This window comes from Salvelinus namaycush, chromosome 2, assembly GCF_016432855.1.
Source record: "Salvelinus namaycush isolate Seneca chromosome 2, SaNama_1.0, whole genome shotgun sequence".
NCBI lineage: Eukaryota > Metazoa > Chordata > Actinopteri > Salmoniformes > Salmonidae > Salvelinus > Salvelinus namaycush.
In genome coordinates this window covers 40,018,612-40,041,751 of record NC_052308.1, presented here as the reverse complement: position 1 = coordinate 40,041,751, position 23,140 = coordinate 40,018,612, and the positions used below count along the sequence as shown (strand labels likewise).

General features: G+C 42.5%; 1 protein-coding gene across 1 annotated transcript in view; it reads left to right on the top strand.

The window, feature by feature from the left end:
• LOC120025985 (metabotropic glutamate receptor 2-like) overlaps positions 1–22,314 on the top strand; it is a 44,727-nt gene extending 22,413 nt beyond the window's left edge. Inside the window, exons 2-11 of the mRNA XM_038970763.1 lie at positions 10,975–11,244; positions 11,744–11,923; positions 12,128–12,518; positions 16,018–16,136; positions 16,239–16,403; positions 16,673–16,786; positions 16,896–17,327; positions 17,620–17,859; positions 21,066–21,255; positions 21,646–22,314. Of these exons, the coding sequence (XP_038826691.1) occupies positions 10,975–11,244; positions 11,744–11,923; positions 12,128–12,518; positions 16,018–16,136; positions 16,239–16,403; positions 16,673–16,786; positions 16,896–17,327; positions 17,620–17,859; positions 21,066–21,255; positions 21,646–21,704 (2,160 nt within the window). The 3' untranslated portion in view covers positions 21,705–22,314. The remainder of the gene's footprint in view (positions 1–10,974; positions 11,245–11,743; positions 11,924–12,127; positions 12,519–16,017; positions 16,137–16,238; positions 16,404–16,672; positions 16,787–16,895; positions 17,328–17,619; positions 17,860–21,065; positions 21,256–21,645) is intronic.
• The last annotated feature ends 826 nt before the right edge of the window (positions 22,315–23,140 follow it).

The window sequence follows — 23,140 nt, the reverse complement described above, 5'->3', positions numbered from 1 at the left end:
GCATTTATGAGTGCTCAACACCCGTTGAATATGGCCGGTGTCAGTAAACATCTGCAAAAAAGCATAATTAAATTGTTTCCAGCAGCACAGTTAGAGTCACCAACGCTCTGGTTACCACGAAAATTGCCTAACCAGCTCTACTAGGGTGAGTAAAATGGTCAGAGTGGTCTCATTTGTGTCTGCAAGTAGCTAGCAAGCTAGCCAACGTTAGCTTGGATGCTTGACTGCCGTTGTAAGGCCAGAACGCTCAAATCAACCCTACAACGTCAGAGCGAAACGGTCTGAATTTACAAACTGACAATCTGACAACTCTTTGAATTTATGAGCGTCACGTTATACAGTGCCATATTTTCCGTTCCATCGTAACAGAAACACAGCGGGTTTTTAGTTTTTCATGGAATATAAACACCATAATATTAATCTAATTAATTAAGCAAGTACCAGTCAAAAGTTTGGACACCTACTATTCCAGGATTTGTCTATATTTTTACATCACAACTATGAAATACCACATATGGAATCAGTTAAGAACTAATTCTTATTTACAAGGACAGCATACTTCTTCCTCGCCATTGGAGGGATTGAACCCCCGTCTCCCGTTCCCACGACACAGGGATTTTTTAGCTAAATAGCCCAGTACTGTACTGCCGACCGTCACGTTGTACAGCGCCATATTTTCCGTACCATCCTAACAGAAGCCCAGAGGGTTTTTTGTTTTTCTTGCAATAGAAACACCATAATATTAATCAAATTAATTAAACAAGTACTGTCAAAAGTTTGGACACCTACTCATTCCAGGATTTTTCAATATTTTTACTATTTTCTACATTGTAGAATAATAGTGAAGACATCAGAGCTATGAAATAACACATATGGAATCAGTTAGTGCGCCGCAGGTGTGCCGCAGTATGACGCAACTTTTAAAGGATGAACCACTGTATATAACTTGTGAACTGTGTGTCCTAAAAACAAGCTGCTTCCTGCACAAGAATGGTGAAACCATGCTGATCACAAAGATATCAGTATGATGGGTCATACTTTATTTGGATAGTCTGGATTTTCCATCTGTAGATGCTCTACAGAAGGTTATACTATCAACAAACTATCTGTTGATAAGCAACTGCTTGCTAAGGTTACAGTTAGGGTTAGAATAAGGGTTAGGGTAAGGTTTAAGGTTAGTGCTAGGGTTACGTTTAGGGTTAGGATAAGAGTTAATGTTAGGGTTAGAGCTAGGGTTAGTAGATAGTTAGTTGAAATGTTACTGATAGTCTGTAGATAGTCTGTAGAGCATTTACAGATTAACTATTCAAATAAAGTGTTACTAAATGATGTCCCGATGATGCTCAGAGGCTGAGCAACACTGTTCTGAAGTAAATTTGAAGTCAAATTGACCTTGATTTTTGTGCTAGAGACAAATGGTATTATGTGCAGTAAAGGTCTATCCATGATGATCACAAGGATTTTGATGTTCAGAGGTATTTTGATGTATTTTGATGTTCAGGTATTTTGATGTTTAGAGGCCGAGTGTCACATATACTCCCTTTCTGGCCTCAGGCTCAGGTCATCAGGCTGCTGATTATCCTGCACACCTGTCACCATCATCAAGCGCACCTGCGCCTCATGACACTCACCTGGACTCCATCGCCTCCTTGATTATCTTCCCTATATCTGTCACTCCCCTCGGTTCTATCCTCAGGTGTGATTGAATCTGTTTTCATGTCGGTGCTTTGTTTGTGTTTTGTGTTCATTGTTTCTTTTATTTATTAAAACACTCACTCCCTGAACTTGCTATCCGACTCTCAGGGCACTCGTTACACTGAGGGACAGTGATCGAAGATTTGGCAAAAAATGAGCATAACATTTCCATAAATGTAATACAATGTCATAATTTGAATGATATATGACTTTGGTACAGTAATCAAACATTTGACTCTAAATTTGGAACAGTTGGGTCTATCAATTCAGGGGAAAGACATATATGAAAGAGAACATTCTCATCTACTGGAAAATACATTTTGGGAGGTTAAAATCATATATGTATTATCTTGATGTACTTACTGTACTTACTGTACTTAATTTACTCTGAACATAAATGGTGTAGGCTGAATTGAACATAAGGTAAGGGTTAAAATGGTTGCAAAGACAGAGAACCAATAAAAGCAAGTATTTTTTTATTTTACTAGGCAAGTCAGTTAAGAACAAATTCTTATTTACAATGACGGCCTACCCCGGTTACTGGCCCAATGCTCTAACCACTAGGCTACCTGCCGCCCCAGGTAGCCATCATGATATGTTAAAGTTTAGTTCTCTCAATGGATTCATATTTCAGTCGACCCTCTGCTCCTGTTCTATATTCAGCTAGAAGGAGGACATGGAATGGACTTACGCTGTTGTCCAGAGGGATCATTGCATTGCGCCTGTCTAAATAGATAATATTTACTCCATTTCTTCTCTAGGGACAAAGTGTGCCTGCTGCTTCCCCAGGCCTGTGGTCTACAGGGTGTTTTAAATGGAACTGTCAGAGTCGGTTAAGATCAGGGTTAATTTCAGTTAACTCCATTGAGTTAGAAAGATAGCCCATCCCCTATCTTTGCCATGATCACTTCTGTGACAGCATGGGCAGCCCCATTGAGGTTTTCGTGGTAAGTGCGTCCTCTCTATCCAACTCTATGGTCAGTTTATAGAGGCACGCTCCAGGGAGACGCACTACACAGTATGTTAGCGTTGCACTCACCATACTAACTGGTCTATTTGGTCTCTCCAGCTTGTACAATGTCCGTCCACTTTGATGCCCCTGACGTTTATTTATGCAACAGTGTCCTTGAAATGAAATACCCAGATATGTCTTGGACAAAATCACTCAATCAGCTGTAAGCTCCCAGATGCCATCCATAGGACTGAAGGAATGTTGTCTACAGTTTAGGCAATAAGCAGTACATTTATGTTGCATCTATGGTAAGTTAAGTCTTCTTTTTCTGTTTCAGACACAAATGGCGAGACTTCTGTAGGATCATACTCTTTAGCATCTCATACTGTACATCTGATTGAAGACAGCACAATGTCCAATCATATCATACCACATAAACCACAATTGGGGCCACATATGTGCTCTGAAAAAGTCATCAGTGTCAGTGATGTATAGAATTACAGAATGAAAAAGGCCACACATGTGCTTTGAAAAACATACAGCTGCAACACGGCATACAAATACTTGTATTTTGTGTTCCACAGAACATTGTTTGTGTAAGGATGTGCATGAAGTATCAAATACTGGATTCATTTCCCTATTTAAAGACTAATATCTGGCTACTTAAATTCTCATGAGCTGGAAACTGGGAAGCGAATGAAGGCTGGTGAAAGAATGGGAATCTAAATGTGGATTAGTGTGAAGAGGAATTGTTAAATGAGCTCCAAGGGAATGGTAGGGCTGTGGAACCCTCTAGGCATCATGAGGTGCCTGGGAGACAGTGCTAGTTAGTTACAGTAGTGTTAGAACACACATTGGCACAAACTCAGAAACCCTGGGGCGGGCATGGAAAGCTGGAGAGATGGAGAACAACATCAGATAAATTGAAATGTCACATACAAGTGTTTAGCAGATGTTATTGCGGGTGTAGCGAAATGCTTGTGTTTCTAGCTCTAACAGTGCAGTAATATCTAACAATTTCACAACAATACACACATCTAAAGGAAAGGAGTGGAAATTAAGAATATCTAAATATTTGGGCGAGCAATGTCAGAGCGGCATAGACTAAGATACAGTAAAATAGGATAGAATACAGTATATACATATGAGATGAGTAATGCAAAATATGTAAACATTATTAAAGTGACTAGTGTTCCGCTATTGAAGTGGCCAGTGATTTCAAGTCTATGTATATAGGGCAGCAGCCTCTAATTTGCTAGTGATAGCTATTTAACAGTCTGATGGCCTTGAGATAGAAGCTGTTTTTCAGTCTATCGGTCCCAGCTTTGATGTACCTGTACTGACCTCGCCTTCTGGATGATAGCGGGGTGAACAGGCAGTGGCTCGGGTGGTTGTTGTCCTTGTTGATCTTTTTGACCTTCCTGTGATATCGGGTGCTTTAGGTGTCCTGGAGGACAGGTAGTTTGCCCCTGGAGATGCATTGGGTAGACTTCACCACCCTCTGGAGAGCCCTGCGGTTGCGGGCGGTGCAGCTGCTACACCAGACGGTGATACAGCCCAACAGATGCTCTCAATTGTGCATCTGTAAAAGTTTGTGAGGGTTTTAGGTGCCAAGTCTGTGTGGGTGGAACATTTCAGTTTGTCAGTGATGTGTACACTGAGGAACTTGAAGCTTTCTACCTTCTCCACTGCGGTCCCGTCATTGTGGATAGGGGGGATGCTCCCTCTGCTGTTTTCTTAAGTCCACGATCAGCTCTTTTGTTTTGTTGAACGTTGGGTGACAAGTTATTTTCCTGGCAAAACACTCCCAGGGCTCTCACTTCCTCCCTGTAGGCTGTCTCGTCATTGTTAGTAATCAGGCCTACTACTGTTGTGTCATCTGCAAACTTGATGATTGAGTTGGAGGCGTGCGTGCCCACACAGTCATGGGTGAACAGGAAGTACAGGAGGGGGCTGTGCGCGCATCCTTGTGGGGCCCCAGTGTTGAGGATCAGTGCATTTGGAGGTGTTTTTTCCTACCTTCACCACCTGGTGTTGAATGCTATGCTATAGTCAATGAACAGCATTCTTACATAGATATTCCTCTTGTCCAGATGGGATAGGGCAGTGTGCAGTGCGATGGCGATTGCATCGTCTGTGGATCTATTAAGGCGGTAAGCAAATTGAAGTGGGTCTAGGGTGTCAGGTAAGATAGAGGTGATATGATCCTTGACTAGTCTCTCAAAGCACTTCATGATGACAGAAGTGAGTGCTATGCGGCGATAGTCATTTAGTTCCATTACCTTTGCTTTCTTGGGTACAGGAAACAATGGTGGCCATCTTGAAGAATGTGGGGACAGCAGACTGGGATAGGGAGAGATTGAATATGTAGGTAAGCACTCCAGCCATCTGGTCTGCGCATGCTCTGAGGACAATGCTAGGGATACCGTCTGGGCTGGCAGCCTTGCGGAGGTTAACGCGCTTAAATGTCTTACTCACGTCAGCCACGGAGAAGGAGAGCCCACAGTCCTTGGTAGCGGGCAGCATCGGTGGCACTGTGTTATCCTCAAAGCGGGGGAAGAAGGTGTTTAGTTTGTCCGGGAAGCAAGACATCAGTGTCCACGATGTGGCTGGTTTTCCTTTTGTAGTCTGTTTTTGTCTGTAGACCCTGCCACATATGTCTTGTGTCTGAGACGTTGAATTGTGACTCCACTTTGTCTCTATACTGACGTTTTGCCTGTTAGATTTCCTAACGGAGGGAATACCTACAATGTTTGTATTCGGCCATATTCCCAGTCATCTTGCCATGGTTAAATGCGATGGTTCACGGTTTCTGTTTTGCGCGAATGCTGCCTTCTAATCACGGTTTCTGGTTAGCGTAGGTTTTAATAGTCACAGTGAGTACAAAATCTCCTATAGACTTCCTGATAAACTCAGTCACCGTATCAGTGTATTCGTCGATATTAACCTCGGAGGCTTCCCGGAACATATCCCAGTCTGTGTGATCAAAACAATCTTGAAGTGAGGATTCTGATTGGTCAGACCAGCGTTGAATAGTCCTTAGCACGGCTACTTCCTGTTTGAGTTTCTGCCTATAGGAAGGGAGGAGCAAAATGCAGTCATGATCAGATTTGCCGAAGGAAGGGCGGGGGAGGGCCTTGTAGGCATCCCAGAAGTTGGAGTAGCAGTGGTCTAGTGTTTTAGCAGTGCAAGTACCACAGTCAATGTATTAATAGAACTTCGGCAGCGTTTTTCTCAATTTCTCATTTACTTTGTTAAAAATCCCCAGCTACAATAAATGCGACCTCAGGATATGTGGTTTCCAGTTTGCATAAAGTCCAGTGAAGTTCTTTGAGGGCCGTCTTGGTATCGGCTTGAGGGGGAATATACACGGCTGCGACTATAACCGAAGATAATTCTCTTGGGAGGTAATACTGTCAGCATTTGATTGTGAGTTATTCTAGGTCGGGTGAACAAAAGGACTTGAGTATGTTATCACAATCTCACCAGAGTAGTTAATCATGAAACATACACCCCCACTCTTCTTCTTCCTGGAGAGATATGTTTTCCTGTCTGCTCGATGAACTGAGATTCCAACTGGCTGTAAGGACTCACAGTATATCCCGAGAGAGCCATGTTTCCGTGAAACAGAGTACGTTACAATCCCTGATGTCTCTTTGGAAGGAAATCCTCGCCCTGAACTCGTCAACTTTATTATCCAGAGACTGAAAATTAGCGAGTAATATACTCGGAAGCTGTGGGTGGTGTGTGCGCCTCCTGAGTCGGACTAGAAGACCACTCCGAGTACCTCTCCTCCGCCGGCGGTGTTTTGGATTAGCGTCTGGAATCAGTTCAATTGCCCTGGGGGGTACGAACAAAAAAGGAAAGTCGTATTTCTGGTCGTAATGCTGGTAATGCTGGTGAGTTACTGCTTCTCTGATATCCAATAGTTCTTCCCGGCTGTATGTAATATTTCTTACATGGGCTAATAATGTAAGAAATAACACATAAAAAAACTAAATACTGCAAAGTTTCCTAAGAGCTAGAAGCATGGCAGCCCTCTCTATCGACACCATCTTTCTTGCTGAAAGGAAGATGATTTTTGCTACCATTCTCTTGTGGACAATGTGGCACTCAATAAAAAAAAGGGCACCATAGACGTACATTAACCACTAAACAAACACATGCTTCTTGTGACAATGATTACAATTTCTAATGCTCATTCAACATGATCTGCTTTCAGAGTGGTGCATCACACATAGTAATGTCCCTCGTTGCTCTCAGCAGAATACACTTTCACTAGCGCCCACACTGTAGATCAATAAATCTTGTTCAAGTTATTTGGAGCATAATGAGCTTATGTTGTCAGAATATTGACTGTAGATTCCAACACACACGCACACACGCACACACACACCTCAGTCTGTCTTTCTGGGGGCTTGACTGTATCTGGCCTTGGACTAGACAGCTTTAAGCTGCTGGGCAAATGGCAAAACAAGCGTCTAATGTTCTTATCTCAATGATGGTTTTGTTGTTGTTATCATATAATTAAACAGATATGGTTGTTATCCACTTATGGCTCTTGCGCCAGGAACTGTGGATAGCTGACATGGTAGACAGGGTTGGAGATATGTGAAAGGGGCATTGGCTGGAGGCCTCCTCATCTCACCAATGCAAGTCAAATCCTAAGGTAGGCTCCTGATAGACAGCAGAAGCTGTTTTAAAGAAGCTCCTCTGAGGAAGACTGATACAGTAGAAATAGGCATTTTTGGACTGGGGCTGCAGAAATAAAGAGATCGACATTTTTGGACAGCAGAAGATTTATTAGAGATATATATATGTATTCATGCTTCCCAAATTGCACCCTTTTCCCTATATAGTGCACTACTTCTGACCAGAGCCACCATATAGGGAATAGGGTGTCATTTAAGACACAACTATAGACACCTTTGGACTGGGGCTGCGCAGTTGATATCACTCCCTGATAAATTAGCTCTGAAAACAGAGCACATGTTGTGCTGCAGTGGTTTTGTTAATTTCCTTTAAAGCTACAATATGTAACTTTTTGGGCGACTCGATCACATTTACATAGAAATGAGAGTTATAGATCTGTCATTTGCTTTGAAAACAAGTCTAAGAAGCGAAATAGCTGTTCTATGTGCTCTGTTTCTATGCTTCCCATTCTTAAGTTTGGTTTATGTGTCTTTTACTTTCAGTTTTGTACACCAGCTTTAAACAGCTGACAATACAATATTTCTGGTTACGGAAAATATTTCACAGCGATTTAGATGCTACAATGATTCTCTACACAATTACTTTTTCACATAAACTGAAGATTAGGCGAACTCTTAGAATATTAGCAACCAGGAAATGGAGGAGCGATTTGTGCATAGTGCACCTTTAATATATATATATATATACACTACCGTTCAAAAGTTTGAAGTCACTTAGAAATGCCCTTGTTTTTGAAAGAAAAGCTTATTTTTTGTCCATTAAAATAAGATCAAATGTATCAGAAATAAAGTGTAACATTGTTAATGTTGTAAATGACTATTGTAGCTGGAAACGGCAGATTGTTTATGGAATATCTACATAGGCGTACAGAGGCCCATTATCAGCAACCATCACTCCTGTGTTCCAATGGCACGTTGTGTTAGCTAATCCAAGTTTATCATTTTAAAAGGCTAATTGATCATTAGAAAACCTTTTTGCAATTATGTTAGCACAGCTCAAAACTGTTGTGCTGATTAAAGAAGCAAGAAAAGTGGCCTTCTTTAGACAAGTTGAATTTCTGGAGCATCAGCATTTGTGGGTTTGATTACATGCTAAAAATGGCCAGAAACAAAGGCCTTTCTTCTGAAACTCGTCAGTCTATTCTTGTTCTGAGAAATGAAGGCTATTCCATGCGAGAAATTGCCATGAAACTGAAGATCTCGTACAACGATGTGTACTACTCCATTCACAGAACAGAGCAAACTGGCTCTAACCAGAATAGAAAGAGGAGTGGGAGGCCCCGGTGCATAACTGAGCAAGAGGACAAGTACATTAGAGTGTCTAGTTTGAGAAAGAGACACCTCACAAGTCTTCAACTGGCAGCTTCATTAAATAGTACCCACCCAACACCAGTCCCAACGTCAACAATGAAGAGGCGACTCCGGGATGCTGGCCTTCTAGGCAGAGTTGCAAAGAAAAAGCCATATCTCAGACTGGCCAATAAAAATAAAATATTAAGATGGGAAAAAGAACACAGACATTGGACAGAGGCACATTTTTAAGTTTGAGGTGTTCGGATCACAAAGAAGAACATTCGTGAGACAGAAATTATTTTAACGATGCTGGAGGAGTGCTTGACGCCATCTGTCAAGCATGGTGGAGGCAATGTGATGGTCTAGGGATGCTTTGGTGGTGGTAAAGTGGGAGATTTGTACAGAGTAAAAGGGATCTTGAAGAAGGAAGGCTATCACTCCATTTTGCAACGCCATGCCATACCCTGTGGACGGCACTTAATTTGGAGCCAATTTCCTCCTACGTCAGGACAATGACCCAAAGCAAAGCTCCAAACTATGCAAGAACTATTTAGGGAAGAAGCAGTCAGCTGGTATTCTGTCTGTGCTGGCCACTCTATTATAGTCACCAGATCTCAACCCTATTGAGCTGTTGTGGGAGCAGCTTGACCATATGGTACGTAAGAAGTGCCCATCAAGCCAATCCAACTTGTGGGAGGTGCTTCAGGAAGCATGGGGTGAAATCTCTTCAGATTACCTCAACAAATTGACAACTAGAATGCCAAATGTCTGCAAGGCTGTAATTGCTGCAAATGGAGAATTTTTTGACGAAAGCAAAGTTTGAAAGACACAATCATTTTTTCAATTAAAAATCATTATTTATAACCTTGTCAACGTCTTGACTATATTTCCTATTCATTTTGCAACCTATTTCATGTATGTTTTCATGGAAAACAAGGACATTTCTAAGTGACCCCAAACTTTTGAACGGTAGTATACACTTGTATATATACAGTTGAAGTTGGAAGTTTACATACACCTTAGCTAAATCCTTTTAAACTCAGTTTTTTCACAATAATCCGAGTAATCCGAGTAAAAACTCCCTGTCTTAGGTCAGATAGGATCACCACTTTATTTTAAGAATGTGAAATGTCAGAATAATAGTAGAGAGAATGATTTATTTCAGATTTTATTTCATAACATTCCCAGTGGGTCAGAAGTTTACATACACTCAATTAGTATTTAGTATCATTGCCTTTAAATTGTTAAACTTGGGTCAAACGTTTTGGGTAGCCTTCCACAAGCTTCCCACAATAAGTTGGGGGAATTTTGGCCCATTACTCCTGACAGAGCTGGTGTAACTGAGTCAGGTTTGTAGGCCTCCTTTCTCACACACGCTTTTGTAGTTCTACCCACACATTTTCTATAGGATTGAGGTCAGGGCTTTGTGATGGCCACTCCAATACCTTGACTTTGTTGTCCTTAAGCCATTTGCCACAACTTTGGAAGTATGCTTGGGGTCATTGTCCATTTGGAAGACCCATTCGCGACCAAGCTTTAACTTCCTGACTGACTGACTCAAATGACTCGAATGACTTCCTGACTGAATCAAATTATGTCAATTAGCCGATCAGAAGATTCTAAAGCCATGACATTTTCTGGAATTTTCCAAGCTGTTTAATGGACAGTCAGCTTAGTGTATGTAAACGTTTGACCCACTGGAATTGTGAAACAGTGAATTATAAGTGAAATAATCTGTTTGTAAACAATTGTTGGAAAATTTTGTTGTGTCATGCACAAAGTAAATGTCCTAACCGACTTGCCAAAACTATAGTTTGTTAACAAGAAATTTGTGGAGTGGTTGAAAAACGAGTTTTAATGACTCCAACCTAAGTGTATGTAAACTTCCGAATTCAACTGTATATATAAATGATGTGCCGGTTGAGATCACCTAACCCAAGGCGGGAACTGTGTATGGTCACGTCCAAGCATACACATGTTGCAGCCATTGTCACTGTGAGAATAATTTACATGATAAATATGGTGATTATAACCCATTTGAATTTTAGATGAGGATAAAGCTCTCTTAGGCCTTTTTCAACAGTAAGTGTAGGTGGTAAATGTCTGGAACTAGCTGACATAGTTTCTCCGTCCCTCCCCCTCTCTCTCTCTGTATAGGTGGCCAAACTCCCCCCTCTGCCTCTTCCAGTAGTGGAAATGGCGAGATCATTCAATTATTATGAGATTAGAATTTTAGATTAGATGGGAGATGATTGCATTATGTTAAATGTCTGAGACTAGCTGGCATGGTTTATCACTCTCCCTCGCTTCTTCCCACCCCAGGTGGCCAACCTCCTGCGCCTCTTCCAGATCCCTCAGATCAGCTACGCCTCCACCAGCGCCAAGCTCAGTGACAAGTCTCGCTATGACTACTTCGCCCGCACCGTGCCGCCAGACTTCTACCAGGCCAAGGCCATCGCCGAGATCCTGCGTTACTTCAACTGGACCTACGTGTCCACCGTGGCATCCGAGGGCGATTACGGTGAGACAGGCATCGATGCCTTCCAGCAGGAGGCCCGCGCCCGCCAGATCTGCATCGCCACCTCGGCCAAGGTCAGCCAGTTGTTGTTGTTTGTTTGTTGTTGTTTCCACTTTCACAGTGAAAATAATTCATCATTACAAAGGTTTCATACTGTAGCGACATTTACCCAACACCTACGGACCTTGTCAAGGGGTTCAGAAATCTTGGCGTAATGGTTAAGGTGTTGGTTTAAGAGTCTCTGGACCTGGGTTAGAATCCAAATATGGGCTACCTACTGATTTCGCTACAATACTATTGCATGGTATTAAATTTAATTTGATCGCGGGTTGACGACAATGGGGTTTCTAAAGGCAATTTTTACCACGTTAGCAGAGATCGCATTCACTGTAAACACTGCAGCTCAATTGGAAATTGGCTTTAAAAGCTGATTTGTCGACAACCCACGATCAGATTAAATCCTGACATTGGTTGATTCCATTTAGAATTGTACTGTATCTTTTGCTGCCTTGTTGTTATAGACTATGTCTTATTCTAGCACATGATGGTTCAAAGCTGGTGCATAATTAACAGGTGAGCCGCTCGATGAACCGGTACAGCTTCGACCAGGTGATCCGCTCGCTGCAGCAGAAGTCCAATGCCAAGGTGGTCATTCTGTTCACACGCAGTGAGGATGCCAGGGAGCTGCTAGTGGCTGCCGCCCGCATGAACGTCACCTTCATCTGGGTGGCCAGCGACGGCTGGGGGGCTCAGGTAGGGCCTTGGCTTCCGTTCAAAAAGTTGATTCCTGATTTCCTAACAATCAAAATCGACTCCTTCACAATTAAGGAATACATTCCTTTATAAGAATAGATTTCCATAATTTTACCTTTGTTTACCATGAAATGTAATGTTTTGCGATTTTGATAAAGGGCGTATTTTCATTCCAATTACTGAGAAAATGTGAATGATTTGCAGGAGAGTGTTGTGAGGGGAAGTGAGACAGCAGCCGAGGGGGCCTTCACCATCGAGCTGGCCTCCTACCCCATCCGGGAGTTTGCCGACTACTTCACCAAGCTGAACCCCTACACTAACACACGGAACCCCTGGTTTAGAGAATTCTGGGAGCACCGCTTCGACTGTAGTCTCACAGAGCTTGGTTGTAGCGAACACAGTCTGCGGGACGGCAAGTTTGAGCAGGAGTCCAAGATCATGTTTGTAGTGAACGCAGTGTATGCTATGGCTCATGCCCTACATAATATGAGGCAGGCAGTTTGCCCACTCAATGCAACCAAGATCTGTGATGCCATGAAGCCAGGCACCGGGAAGAGGTTCTATAGGGATTTCATCCTCAAGGCCAAGTTCGATGGTGAGTGAAGCAGTCTTAACAATAGAAATAGAACTCCCAGAAGGGGAAATCCCCATTTAAGTAAATGTTCCATGATGGGTGGACCGGAGGCCATATGCAGTGCATCCAATTCTGCGGGTAATGTAATAAAATGTGTATGGCCTTAACAGCCATATAAGGTCAGGTGACTTGATTACGGGCTATATCACAATGTTAGCCTATATGCACCCTTCATTCACTGCACAGGTTTAGATATACAGTACCAGTCAAAAGTTTGGACAGACCTACTCAGAGGTTTTCTTTATTTTTACTATTTTCTACATTGTAGAATAATAGTGAAGACATCAAAATGAATAAATAACACATATGGACACATGTAGTAACTAACAAAGTGTTAAACAAATCAAAATATATTTTATATTTGAGATTCTTCAAAGTAGCCACCCTTTGCTTTGATGACAACTTTGCACACTCTTGGCATTCTCTCAACCAGCTTCATGAGGTAGTCACCTGGAATGCAATTCAATGAACAGGTGTGCCTTGTTAAAAGTTAATTTGTGGAATTTATTTCCTTCTTAATGCATTTGAGCCAATCAGTTGTGTTGTGACATGGTAGGATTGGTATACAGAAGATTTGATAAAAGATCAAGTCCATATTATGGCAAGAACAGCTCAAATAAGCAAAGAGAAATGACAGTCCATCATTACTTTAAGACATGGTCAGTCAATACGAAAAATGTCAAGATCTTTTCAAGTTTCTTCAAGTGCAGTTGCAAAAATCATCAAGTTCTATAATGAAATTGGCTCTCATGAGGAGCGCCACAAGAAAGGAAGACCCAGAGTTACCTCTGCTGCAGAGGACAAGTTCACCTCCGATTACGACCCAAATAAATGCTTCACAGAGTTCAAGTAATAGACACATCTCAACATCATCTGTTCAGAGGAGACCTTGCGAATCAGACTTTCATGGTCGATTTGCTGCAAAGAAACCACTACTAAAGGACACCAATAAGAGACTTGCTTGGGCCAAGAAACACGAGCAATGGACATTAGACAGGTGTAAATCTGTCCTTTGGTCTGATGAGTCCAAATGTGAGATTTTTTGTTCCAACCGGCGTGTTGGTGAACGCATGATCTCTGCAAGTGTGGTTCCCACCGTGAAGCATAGAGGAGGTGGAGGTGTGATGGTGTGGGGTTGCTTTGCTGGTGACAATGCCAGTGATTTATTTAGAATTCAAGGCACACTTAACCAGCATGGCTACCACAGCATTCTGCAGCGATACGCCATCCCATCTGGTTTGCACTTAGTAGGACTATCATTTGTTTTTCAACAGGACAATGACCCAACACACCTCCAGGCCGTATAAGAGCTATTTGACCAAGAAGGAGAGTGATGGAGTGCTGCATCAGATGACCTGGCTTCCACAATCCCCTGACCTCAACCCAATTGAGATGGTTTGGAATGAGTTGGACCACAGAGTGGAGGAAAAGCAGCTCAGCATACGTGGAAACTCTTTCAAGACAGTTGGAAAAGCATTCCAGGCTAATCTGGTTGAGAGAATGCCAAGACTGTGCAAAGCTGTCATCAAGGCAAAGGGTGGCTACTTAAAAGAATCTAAAATATATTTTGATTTGTTTAACACTTTTTTTGGTTACTACATGATTCCATGTGTTATTTCATAGTTTTGATGTATTCACAATTATTCTACAATGTAGAAAATATTAAAAATAAAGAAAAACCCTTGAATGAGTAGGTGTGTCCAAACGTTGTACTGTAATTTATAGTTAAACTGTATATGTACACCACTTGACCAAAAGTATGTGGACACTTGCTCATCAAATATCGCATTCCAAAATCATGGCCATTAATATGGAGTTGGTCCCCCCTTTGCTGCTATAACAGCCTCCCCTCTTCTGGGAAGGCGTTCCACTAGATGTTGAAACATTGCTGCGGGGACTTGCTTCCGTTCAGCCACAAGAGCATTAATGAGGTTGGATACTGATGTTGGGCGATTAGGCCTGCCTCGCAGTTGGCGATTCAATTCATCCCAAAGGTGTTAGAAGGGATTGAGGTCAAGGCTCTGTGCAGGGCAGTCAAGTTCTTCCACACCGATCTCGACAAACCATTTCGTAGGAAACTTGCTTTGTACACAGGGGCATTGTCATGCTGAAACCGGAAAGGGCCTTGCCACAAAGTTGGAAGCACAGAATCGTCTAGAATATCATTGTATGCTGTAGTGTTAAGATTTCCCTTAACTGAAACTAAGGGGCCTAGCCTGAACCATGAAAAACAGTCCCAGACCATTATTTCTCCTACACCAAACTTTACAGTTGGCACTATGCATTCGGGCAGGTAGCGTTCTCCTGGCATCCGTCAAACACAGATTCGTCCATCGGACTGCCAGATGTTGAAGTGTGATTCATCACTCCAGAGAAATAATTTCCTCTGCTCCAGAGTCCAATGGCGGCTAGCTTTACCCCACTCCAGCCGATGCTTGGCATTGCACATGGTGATCTTAGGCTTCTGTGCTGCTAGTCGGCCATGGAAACCCATTTCATGAAGCTCCCGACGAACAGTTCTTGTGCTGACGTTGCTTCCAGAGGCAGTGTGGAACTCGGTAGTGAGTGTTGCTACGCGCTTCTGCACTCGGCAGTCCCGTTCTGTGAGCTTGTGCGGCTTACTACTTTGAGGCTGAGCCATTGTTGCTCCTAGACATTTCCACTTCACAATAACAGAGCTTACAGTTGACCGGGGCAGCTCTAGCAGGGCTGGAATTTGATGAACTGACTTGTTGGAAAGGTGGCATCCTATGACGGTGCCACGTTGATAGTCACTGAGCTCTTCAGTAAGGCCATTCTACTACCAATGTTTATGTATGGAGATTGCATGGGTGTGTGCTTGATTTTATACACCTGTCAGCAACAGGTGTGGCTGAAATAGCCAAATCCAGTAATTTGAAGGAGTGTCCACATACATTTGTATATATAGTGTACCATTCATGTCATCAGAAATAATACATTTAATCTATTCTTACATTTCTTATTTTCAATGTGATAACACAGAATGTAAGAACAGAGCGGAAGCAGCTCAGAATCACATAGCAATCCTGTTATTACCTGAGCTAGTCCTAGAATGATGTCTAATTATAATTGAGTATTAAATGTTTCATCAATATTGGTACATTGGGGCAATTTGAAACAAATGCCGATCTGAATTTACCGTGAGATTGGTTTCGCAGTTTATGTTGTGTCCCTGTTGAAAAGGGTTTGGGGATGATTTGATTTGCAGTGGGATCAGTAACAAATAGGGACTCAGTAAGATGCTTAGAGTAGGCGAACAGTGTGCACTATTTTGAGAAGATGCCTCATGAATAGATGTTGCATTAAATAAATGAATTAAAAAGCAAATGGATAAGATAAAGGAAACATTGACATAACATCTCATTTGTGATTTGTTTGCAGAGTTGTTCTTTCTTCTGAAATGTCATCATTGATATACAGTATTTCTGTTTCCCCTCAGCTCCCTTCAGACCTGCCGACACGGAGAACATTGTGCGTTTTGACACCTACGGGGACAGTCTGGGCCGCTACAACATCTTCCACTACCACAAACAGGATGATAAATACGTGTATAGGAAGGTATGTAGCTCTTCATCCAGGAGTGCTGAACCACGGCTGACCCTGTGTGTCTGGGGATGGGAAAAAGTAAGAAGAATAAAGTATCTCTCCTTTCCTCTTCAGGTGGGTTACTGGGCCCAGGGCCTGATCCTGAACACCAGCCAGGTGCCATGGAGGGGCCCAGCCGGAGCGCCCCCCACCTCCCAGTGCAGTGATCCTTGCAGGAAGAACGAGGTGAAGAGCATGCAGCCTGGAGATGTGTGCTGCTGGATCTGCATCCCCTGCCAGGTAATACATCCACAAGCACGGAGAGATGAGTGTGAGAGATTAATTTATTTTTTCATTGTATAGTTTATCTTCCGATAATCAGCAGCTCACTTTGAGGGTGTGTTCCGCCCGGCGCCATTCATTTCTGCCGGTTGAATATGCACTACCTTTATTTGGGGGGGGGTTAGGATGGTTAAGTTTAGGGCTAGGGTAAGTGGATAGTAAGTTGAAATATTGTTGATAGTTTGTAGATGTTCTGTAGATGTTTAACTATCTATTTCCCCTGCCAGCCCTACCAGTACCTGCTGGATGAGTTCACCTGTGCAGACTGCAGCTTCGGACAGTGGCCCCAGGCCAACCTGACAGGCTGCTTCGACCTCCCAGAGGAGTACATCCGCTGGGAGGTACTGTCACTGTTTTACCTTATTTTTCTCCTCTTTTTAAAATATTTGTCTGTGTTTTGAGACATTTACGTGTGAAATAACACTTTAAATAAACCTTCATTTGATTTAGGATGCCTGGGCCATTGGGCCTGTCACCATCTCCTGCCTGGGCATGTTGTGTACCCTTTCCGTGGTGGGCCTGTTCTTCAAGAACAATGACACCCCTGTGGTCAAAGCCAGCGGCCGGGAGCTGTCCTATATCCTCCTACTCGGAGTCCTAATGTGCTACAGCATGACCTTCATCTACATCGCCAAGCCCTCGATGGCCGTGTGTACCCTACGTCGACTAGGCCTGGGAACCTCCTTCGCCGTGTGCTACTCGGCACTGCTCACTAAGACCAACCGCATCGCGAGGATCTTCAGCGGGGTGAAGGACGGGGCCACACGGCCACGGTTCATCAGCCCAGCCTCCCAGGTGGCCATCTGCGGTGGACTTATCTCCTGTCAGCTCCTGGTGGCTGTGGTCTGGCTCCTGGTGGAGATGCCTGGCGTGAGGAAGGAGGTGGGCGTAATAGAGTTGGATTCCTAACATCACTCCATGGCCTGAAATGTTTCCACACAAGCTATCAACTCATTAGCTTTTGTCAAGTGGAGGGTCGTGTATGTTTGCAGAGCAGATGATCCCTGGTTCCAGCCCAGTGAGGGTCAGGGAAGAAAGCTATACTGTTAAGCAAGCACAGTGATATTATTGCCCATCACATGAGCATAGAAATATATAATAATATTCTATATTAATATACTGTATACACTACTCTATTTCCTAATATGGTTCTGTTCTATTTAATTATATGGAGGTGAGCCCCGAAAGGAGGGATATAGTCACCCTGAAGTGCAACAGCAAGGACTCCAGCATGCTGGCTGCTCTGGCCTACAACTGCGTCCTAATCGTCCTCTGCACAGTCTACGCCTTCAAGACCAGGAAGTGTCCAGAGAACTTTAACGAGGCCAAGTTCATTGGGTTCACCATGTACACCACCTGTATCATCTGGCTGGCCTTCCAACCCATCTTCTACGTCACAGCCAGCGACTACAGGGTGAGTGGTAAAAATATACTCCAATTAGGGTTGTATAATGCTGGTAACTTTACCAAAATGTCCAGATTTTCCAGAAATCCTGGTTGGAGGTTTCCAAATTTCCTGCTTATTCCCCTTCTGATTCTGGGAATATTCTAACCAGGACTTCTGGACAATCTGGGAATTTGGAGAAAGTTACTGGAATTTTGCAACCCCAACTCCAATCTATTGTAATGAAATGACGGAGTAGAACGAGGTAATTGTACTTATCAACACTAGGGTCATTACGATATTAATGACAAGGTGGGTATATTTTCATTATTAAAGAAATCTATAAGTCCTTGAATGTGTCTTTAGTGTACCAATGGATCTACGTGACATACATAAATTCCTTTTGATCATCACCTTCTTCGTATAGCCATTCTCCAAATGACGTTCCTTATCTAATCTAAAACTCCAGTATCGCCATTTATATACGTTACATTATGATTTGAAAAGTATGTTTTTTTTCTCCCTTCTAACATCGACAGTGAAATGTGCAGGAGATTTCCCCCAGGGAATTTAGATAGGAAGACTCTTCCCACTGGGCAAAAACTGGTTGAATCAATGATGTTTCCACGTCATTTCAACCAAAAAATTCAATATGATAATGTTGAATCAAGGTGGAAAACCGATTGGATTTGAAAAAAGTCATCAACGTAAGGGAATTTCGTATTTTTAACCTAAATCCAATCCAATGACATGGCGGAATTTTTTGTTGATTTCACATTTAATTCATGTTAGTTGACAACTCAACCAAATGTAAATCAAAAGTAGATGTTAAACTGATGTCTGTGCCCAGTGGGTTGTTCCCAGCATTTCTCTACAATATTTCCACAGCTTCGTTTCCAGTTCTCAACTGAGATCAGTTCAAACAAGGGAATAGCTGGGCTTCTGAGGGCCTGATGCTAAGATTGTCTTAGTCATCTACAGACAGCCATTTGCTTAACTGATCGACTAATCAACTAATGAACACCCAGACCCAGTGACCCAGTGTGCCCCTTCTCAACACCCAAATGACGAGGCCAATATGACACCACAATATAGCCTAACAGGATAGATGACTTACTGTATATATTATATCTATATCAAAATATAGCTTAAAGGTGCTTTCATCAGCGTGTTTCAGACCTATGCAGTCTTTGTTGGCATGTAAGCAAGATAAAGAGAGACAATATGTATACAACTGACACAAAAGTTCAGTCCAGGATGTATGATAACGGTGACCCAAGGCTGAATCTAGTCTAGTCTAATGACAGTCCGGTTGGTGTTGGTGTGCCACTGGGCTCTGGGAGGAGAAAAGAGAGGGGGAGGAGGAGGGAGTCTCATATTGGCCTTGCATCAGAATCATGAGTTTCCCCAGGCTATCTCCTCATCATCTCTATGGTGTTCTATGTACTAGCAAAAAACACCTCTGAGTTGGAAGAGAAAAGTTTGAGAGAAGAGGCGAGAAAGCAGGCGAGAAAGTAGTGAGAGACTGGATGAACAGTATTACGATGAGTGTACATATTGAATATAGATGATGAGTGTTCATATTGGAGCTGTGGTAGACAGAATAATTAAGCTAGGAAAAGGTTTTGGCTATGCAACAGAACGCTTTGCTCTCTGTTTGTGTGCCATTAATAATGACAGCAGTTGGGCTCAGCTTCCTGCATTTCAACATTGGAGATGTTCTCACATGAAAGACAAGCTGTGTTGTTCATTAAATTTCAATGAACCTGGGGTCTCATATGGACATGGACATTCAATATTCCAGACGGTGCTTCCAGCAACCGTGAAATGGCAGACTTTTTTCTCTCTCTTTCTCTCCTGATTTCTAAGTCACCTTCTCTCTCTCTCTTAAAGCTCAAGGCTGTTGATCTAGTCTAGTGCATGGTTCGTTAAATTATCTTGTGTTAAAATATGCATTGAATAGCTCCGAGGTAGCTAAATGCCTACTGTATCTTTACATACATGCATATATATATTATCAAACCTGATGCTTGTTGAGGTCAGCGAAGGGCCATAGACAGCTCTTGGATATTCACACTCAACTGTGACCTGGACAAAAGCAGTGTCACACTGTCATAGTGTTATTTCATCAGGGTGAAATGGAGTTCAAATTCAACAGAAACAAATCTGAAAGCCTTCCATCATACTATTACGGATTGTGCATGCTGTTAATGTACTACATAGATGTGCTTTGATGCTCAGAGTCAGACCATACTGTTGTGTGAACTGGTGATCTTTGCATGCGGAAACAGCAGTGGTACGAGGCAGCCTATTGGATGTGAAGACTGAGTAACCACAGGTCAGGAGTCAGAGCAGATTAACGATTGGCTCATGATGACAAACCAGGGCCCAGATTCACAGAACCTTTTTAAGAAGACATTTCTTCTTAACTGCCATGTTTTCCTTAACCATAGACTTAAGAAGAAAGTTAAGCAAAGTTGCTATTCCTTAAAAAGGTTATTGGAAATGTGCTTGCGCTATTTCATATGTTTCTCCTTAAGCAAAAAGTGAAGAAGAAATTAGATTCTTGAAAATAAAGTAATCTTAATTCCAAGATAGCTAACCCCTTGTCTTAAACTCAGGGCAGTGAGAGAACAAGCTCATGAAAGCAATTGAACGTTTAATTCACTCACAAACTTAATCTGAAAATTTCAGTATTGATTATTTTAAACCCAAGAACATGTTTTAGAACAGTAATCTCAGTAAGAAATATACTAACATTATTGCCATTGCTAGCTGGAAAGCCAGCAAAAACAGTTGCCTAGCAACAAATATTTTAAGAAGATTTGTAAGACGATATTGGAGAAGTTCGTAAGAAATTCATTAAATCTTAAGTTATTGTTGAGGAATTTCACTTACAAACTATCATATGAACTTCTTTTTTTTAAGAAGCTTCTTAAGTTTTTGCGTAAGAAGTGTTTTGTGAATCTGGGCCTAGGCTCTGCCAAGACAGACAGCAGTGCCAGTCATTAGTGGGCACAGTTGAATGAGATTTCCATCAGTTTGGTCCTCCAGAGATGCTGAGAACAGCTCAACTGGTTGGCAGAAATGGCAGATAGCAAAAGACCACTGGTCACTTGTCTTGTAATAGAGCTCAATGTCTGTCAGGAAACAACTAAGACCCCAGCCCTATCAGTCTATTCAGTGAATCCTGATGATTCAACCTGTCTCCTCTCCCGGTCTATCTCCCTATACAGGTTCAGACCACCACCATGTGTATCTCTGTCAGTCTGAGTGGCTCTGTGGTGCTAGGCTGTCTCTTCGCTCCTAAGGTCCACGTCATCCTATTCCAGCCCCAGAAGAACGTGACTACATTAAGGGTGCCTGCCAACCGCTTCGGGGCCACGGTCACCACAACATCAGCCTCCGTCCCCAGCTCCTCAAAAGGTAGCTATCACTGGCAAATATGAACGTTTCAGTCATTGTTGGTGAACATGACATGCATCTCATGACATAGATGTTGCTGGCCAAAGCACACAAGATTTGGTTATGGGTTCCAAAAATAGTGAGCCATCATCTGAAACATACATAGGTCTACTGATATTTATGATTACAGTGGTGGAGGTGTCTGTTGTGTTTGGCAACTATATAGGCGTATGCAGAACACTACTAAAATGTGCTAAAACCAGATCCCTTGGTTAAATATTTTAGCTTTAATCAATGTGAAAAACAAGCAAGTTATTTTTATTTGCTTTAAAAAAATTGTATTTTACATTTTTACTCTCTATTTTTGATTATTATTGTTGCATCAGCCTCTCTCTGCCTGTGTGCCAACAGCGGTAACAACGGTGTGTAACGGTCGTGAGGTGGTGGACTCCACTACGTCCTCTTTGTGAAGAAGGTTGAGCTGCTCGTATCATTCCTCCGTTCTCCAAACAACACAAGCTACAGTGCCATCTGAAATCATCCCCTCTCATGCAACAAGGCTGCTGATGACATAACGCTCATGTCATATCTCAAGTCCCATTTACAGTAGAGACAAGTAGAGGCTTTCTCTATTCAGACAGAGGACTGTGAAAGCTAAATTATGTGACTATACATACCAGTATTACGTAATGTATGAGTGTAAATCCTTTTTGTATAGATTTAACAACATTGCATTGATTTTACTTGGTTTCAGGATAGACTGCTGTATGAAGGGTTGCAAAGGGAGGGTATATTACTGAAAACTTTCTAAGTTTACCAGTAAACTACCAGAATTTTGGTAATTTTCAGGTTTCTTTTGGAATTTTATAAATGACATCGAGTGGCCTTTTTAGTACTTCAGATTATCACGTGTCTGTAATTATGAAATAATTCAATAAGTTGATTTTAAAATAAAAAATACAAAGACAAGCAGTAAAACATTATCCTAAATATAAACCATCAACTAAGTGAACACCAATGGTGTTCAATATTTTTACATTTACATTTAAGTCATTTAGCAGACGCTCTTATCCAGAGCGACTTACAAGTTGGTGCATTCACCTTATGATATCCAGTGGAACAACCACTTTACAATAGTGCATCTAACTCTTTTAAGGGGGGGGGGGGGGGGGTTAGAAGGATTACTTTATCCTATCCTAGGTATTCCTTAAAGAGGTGGTGTTTCAGGTGTTTCCGGAAGGTGGTGATTGACTCCGCTGACCTGGCGTCGTGGGGGAGTTTGTTCCACCATTGGGGTGCCAGAGCAGCGAACAGTTTTGACTGGGCTGAGCGGGAGCTGTACTTCCTCAGAGGTAGGGAGGCGAGCAGGCCAGAGGTGGATGAACGCAGTGCCCTTGTTTGGGTGTAGGGCCTGATCAGAGCCTGAAGGTACGGAGGTGCCGTTCCCCTCACAGCTCCGTAGGCAAGCACCATGGTCTTGTAGCGGATGCGAGCTTCAACTGGAAGCCAGTGGAGAGAGCGGAGGAGCGGGGTGACGTGAGAGAACTTGGGAAGGTTGAACACCAGACGGGCTGCGGCGTTCTGGATGAGTTGTAGGGGTTTAATGGCACAGGCAGGGAGCCCAGCCAACAGCGAGTTGCAGTAGTCCAGACGGGAGATGACAAGTGCCTGGATTAGGACCTGCGCCGCTTCCTGTGTGAGGCAGGGTCGTACTCTGCGAATGTTGTAGAGCATGAACCTACAGGAACGGGTCACCGCCTTGATGTTAGGTAATATGATGGTTTCAGCATGAAATATCCTTTATATACACATTTATTTTACTATTTCAATATCTATGTTGTAAATGTTTTGGAATCAAACTGGTGGCAGTTGTGAAATAAGTCAATAGTTTGAAGAGTTAATGAAA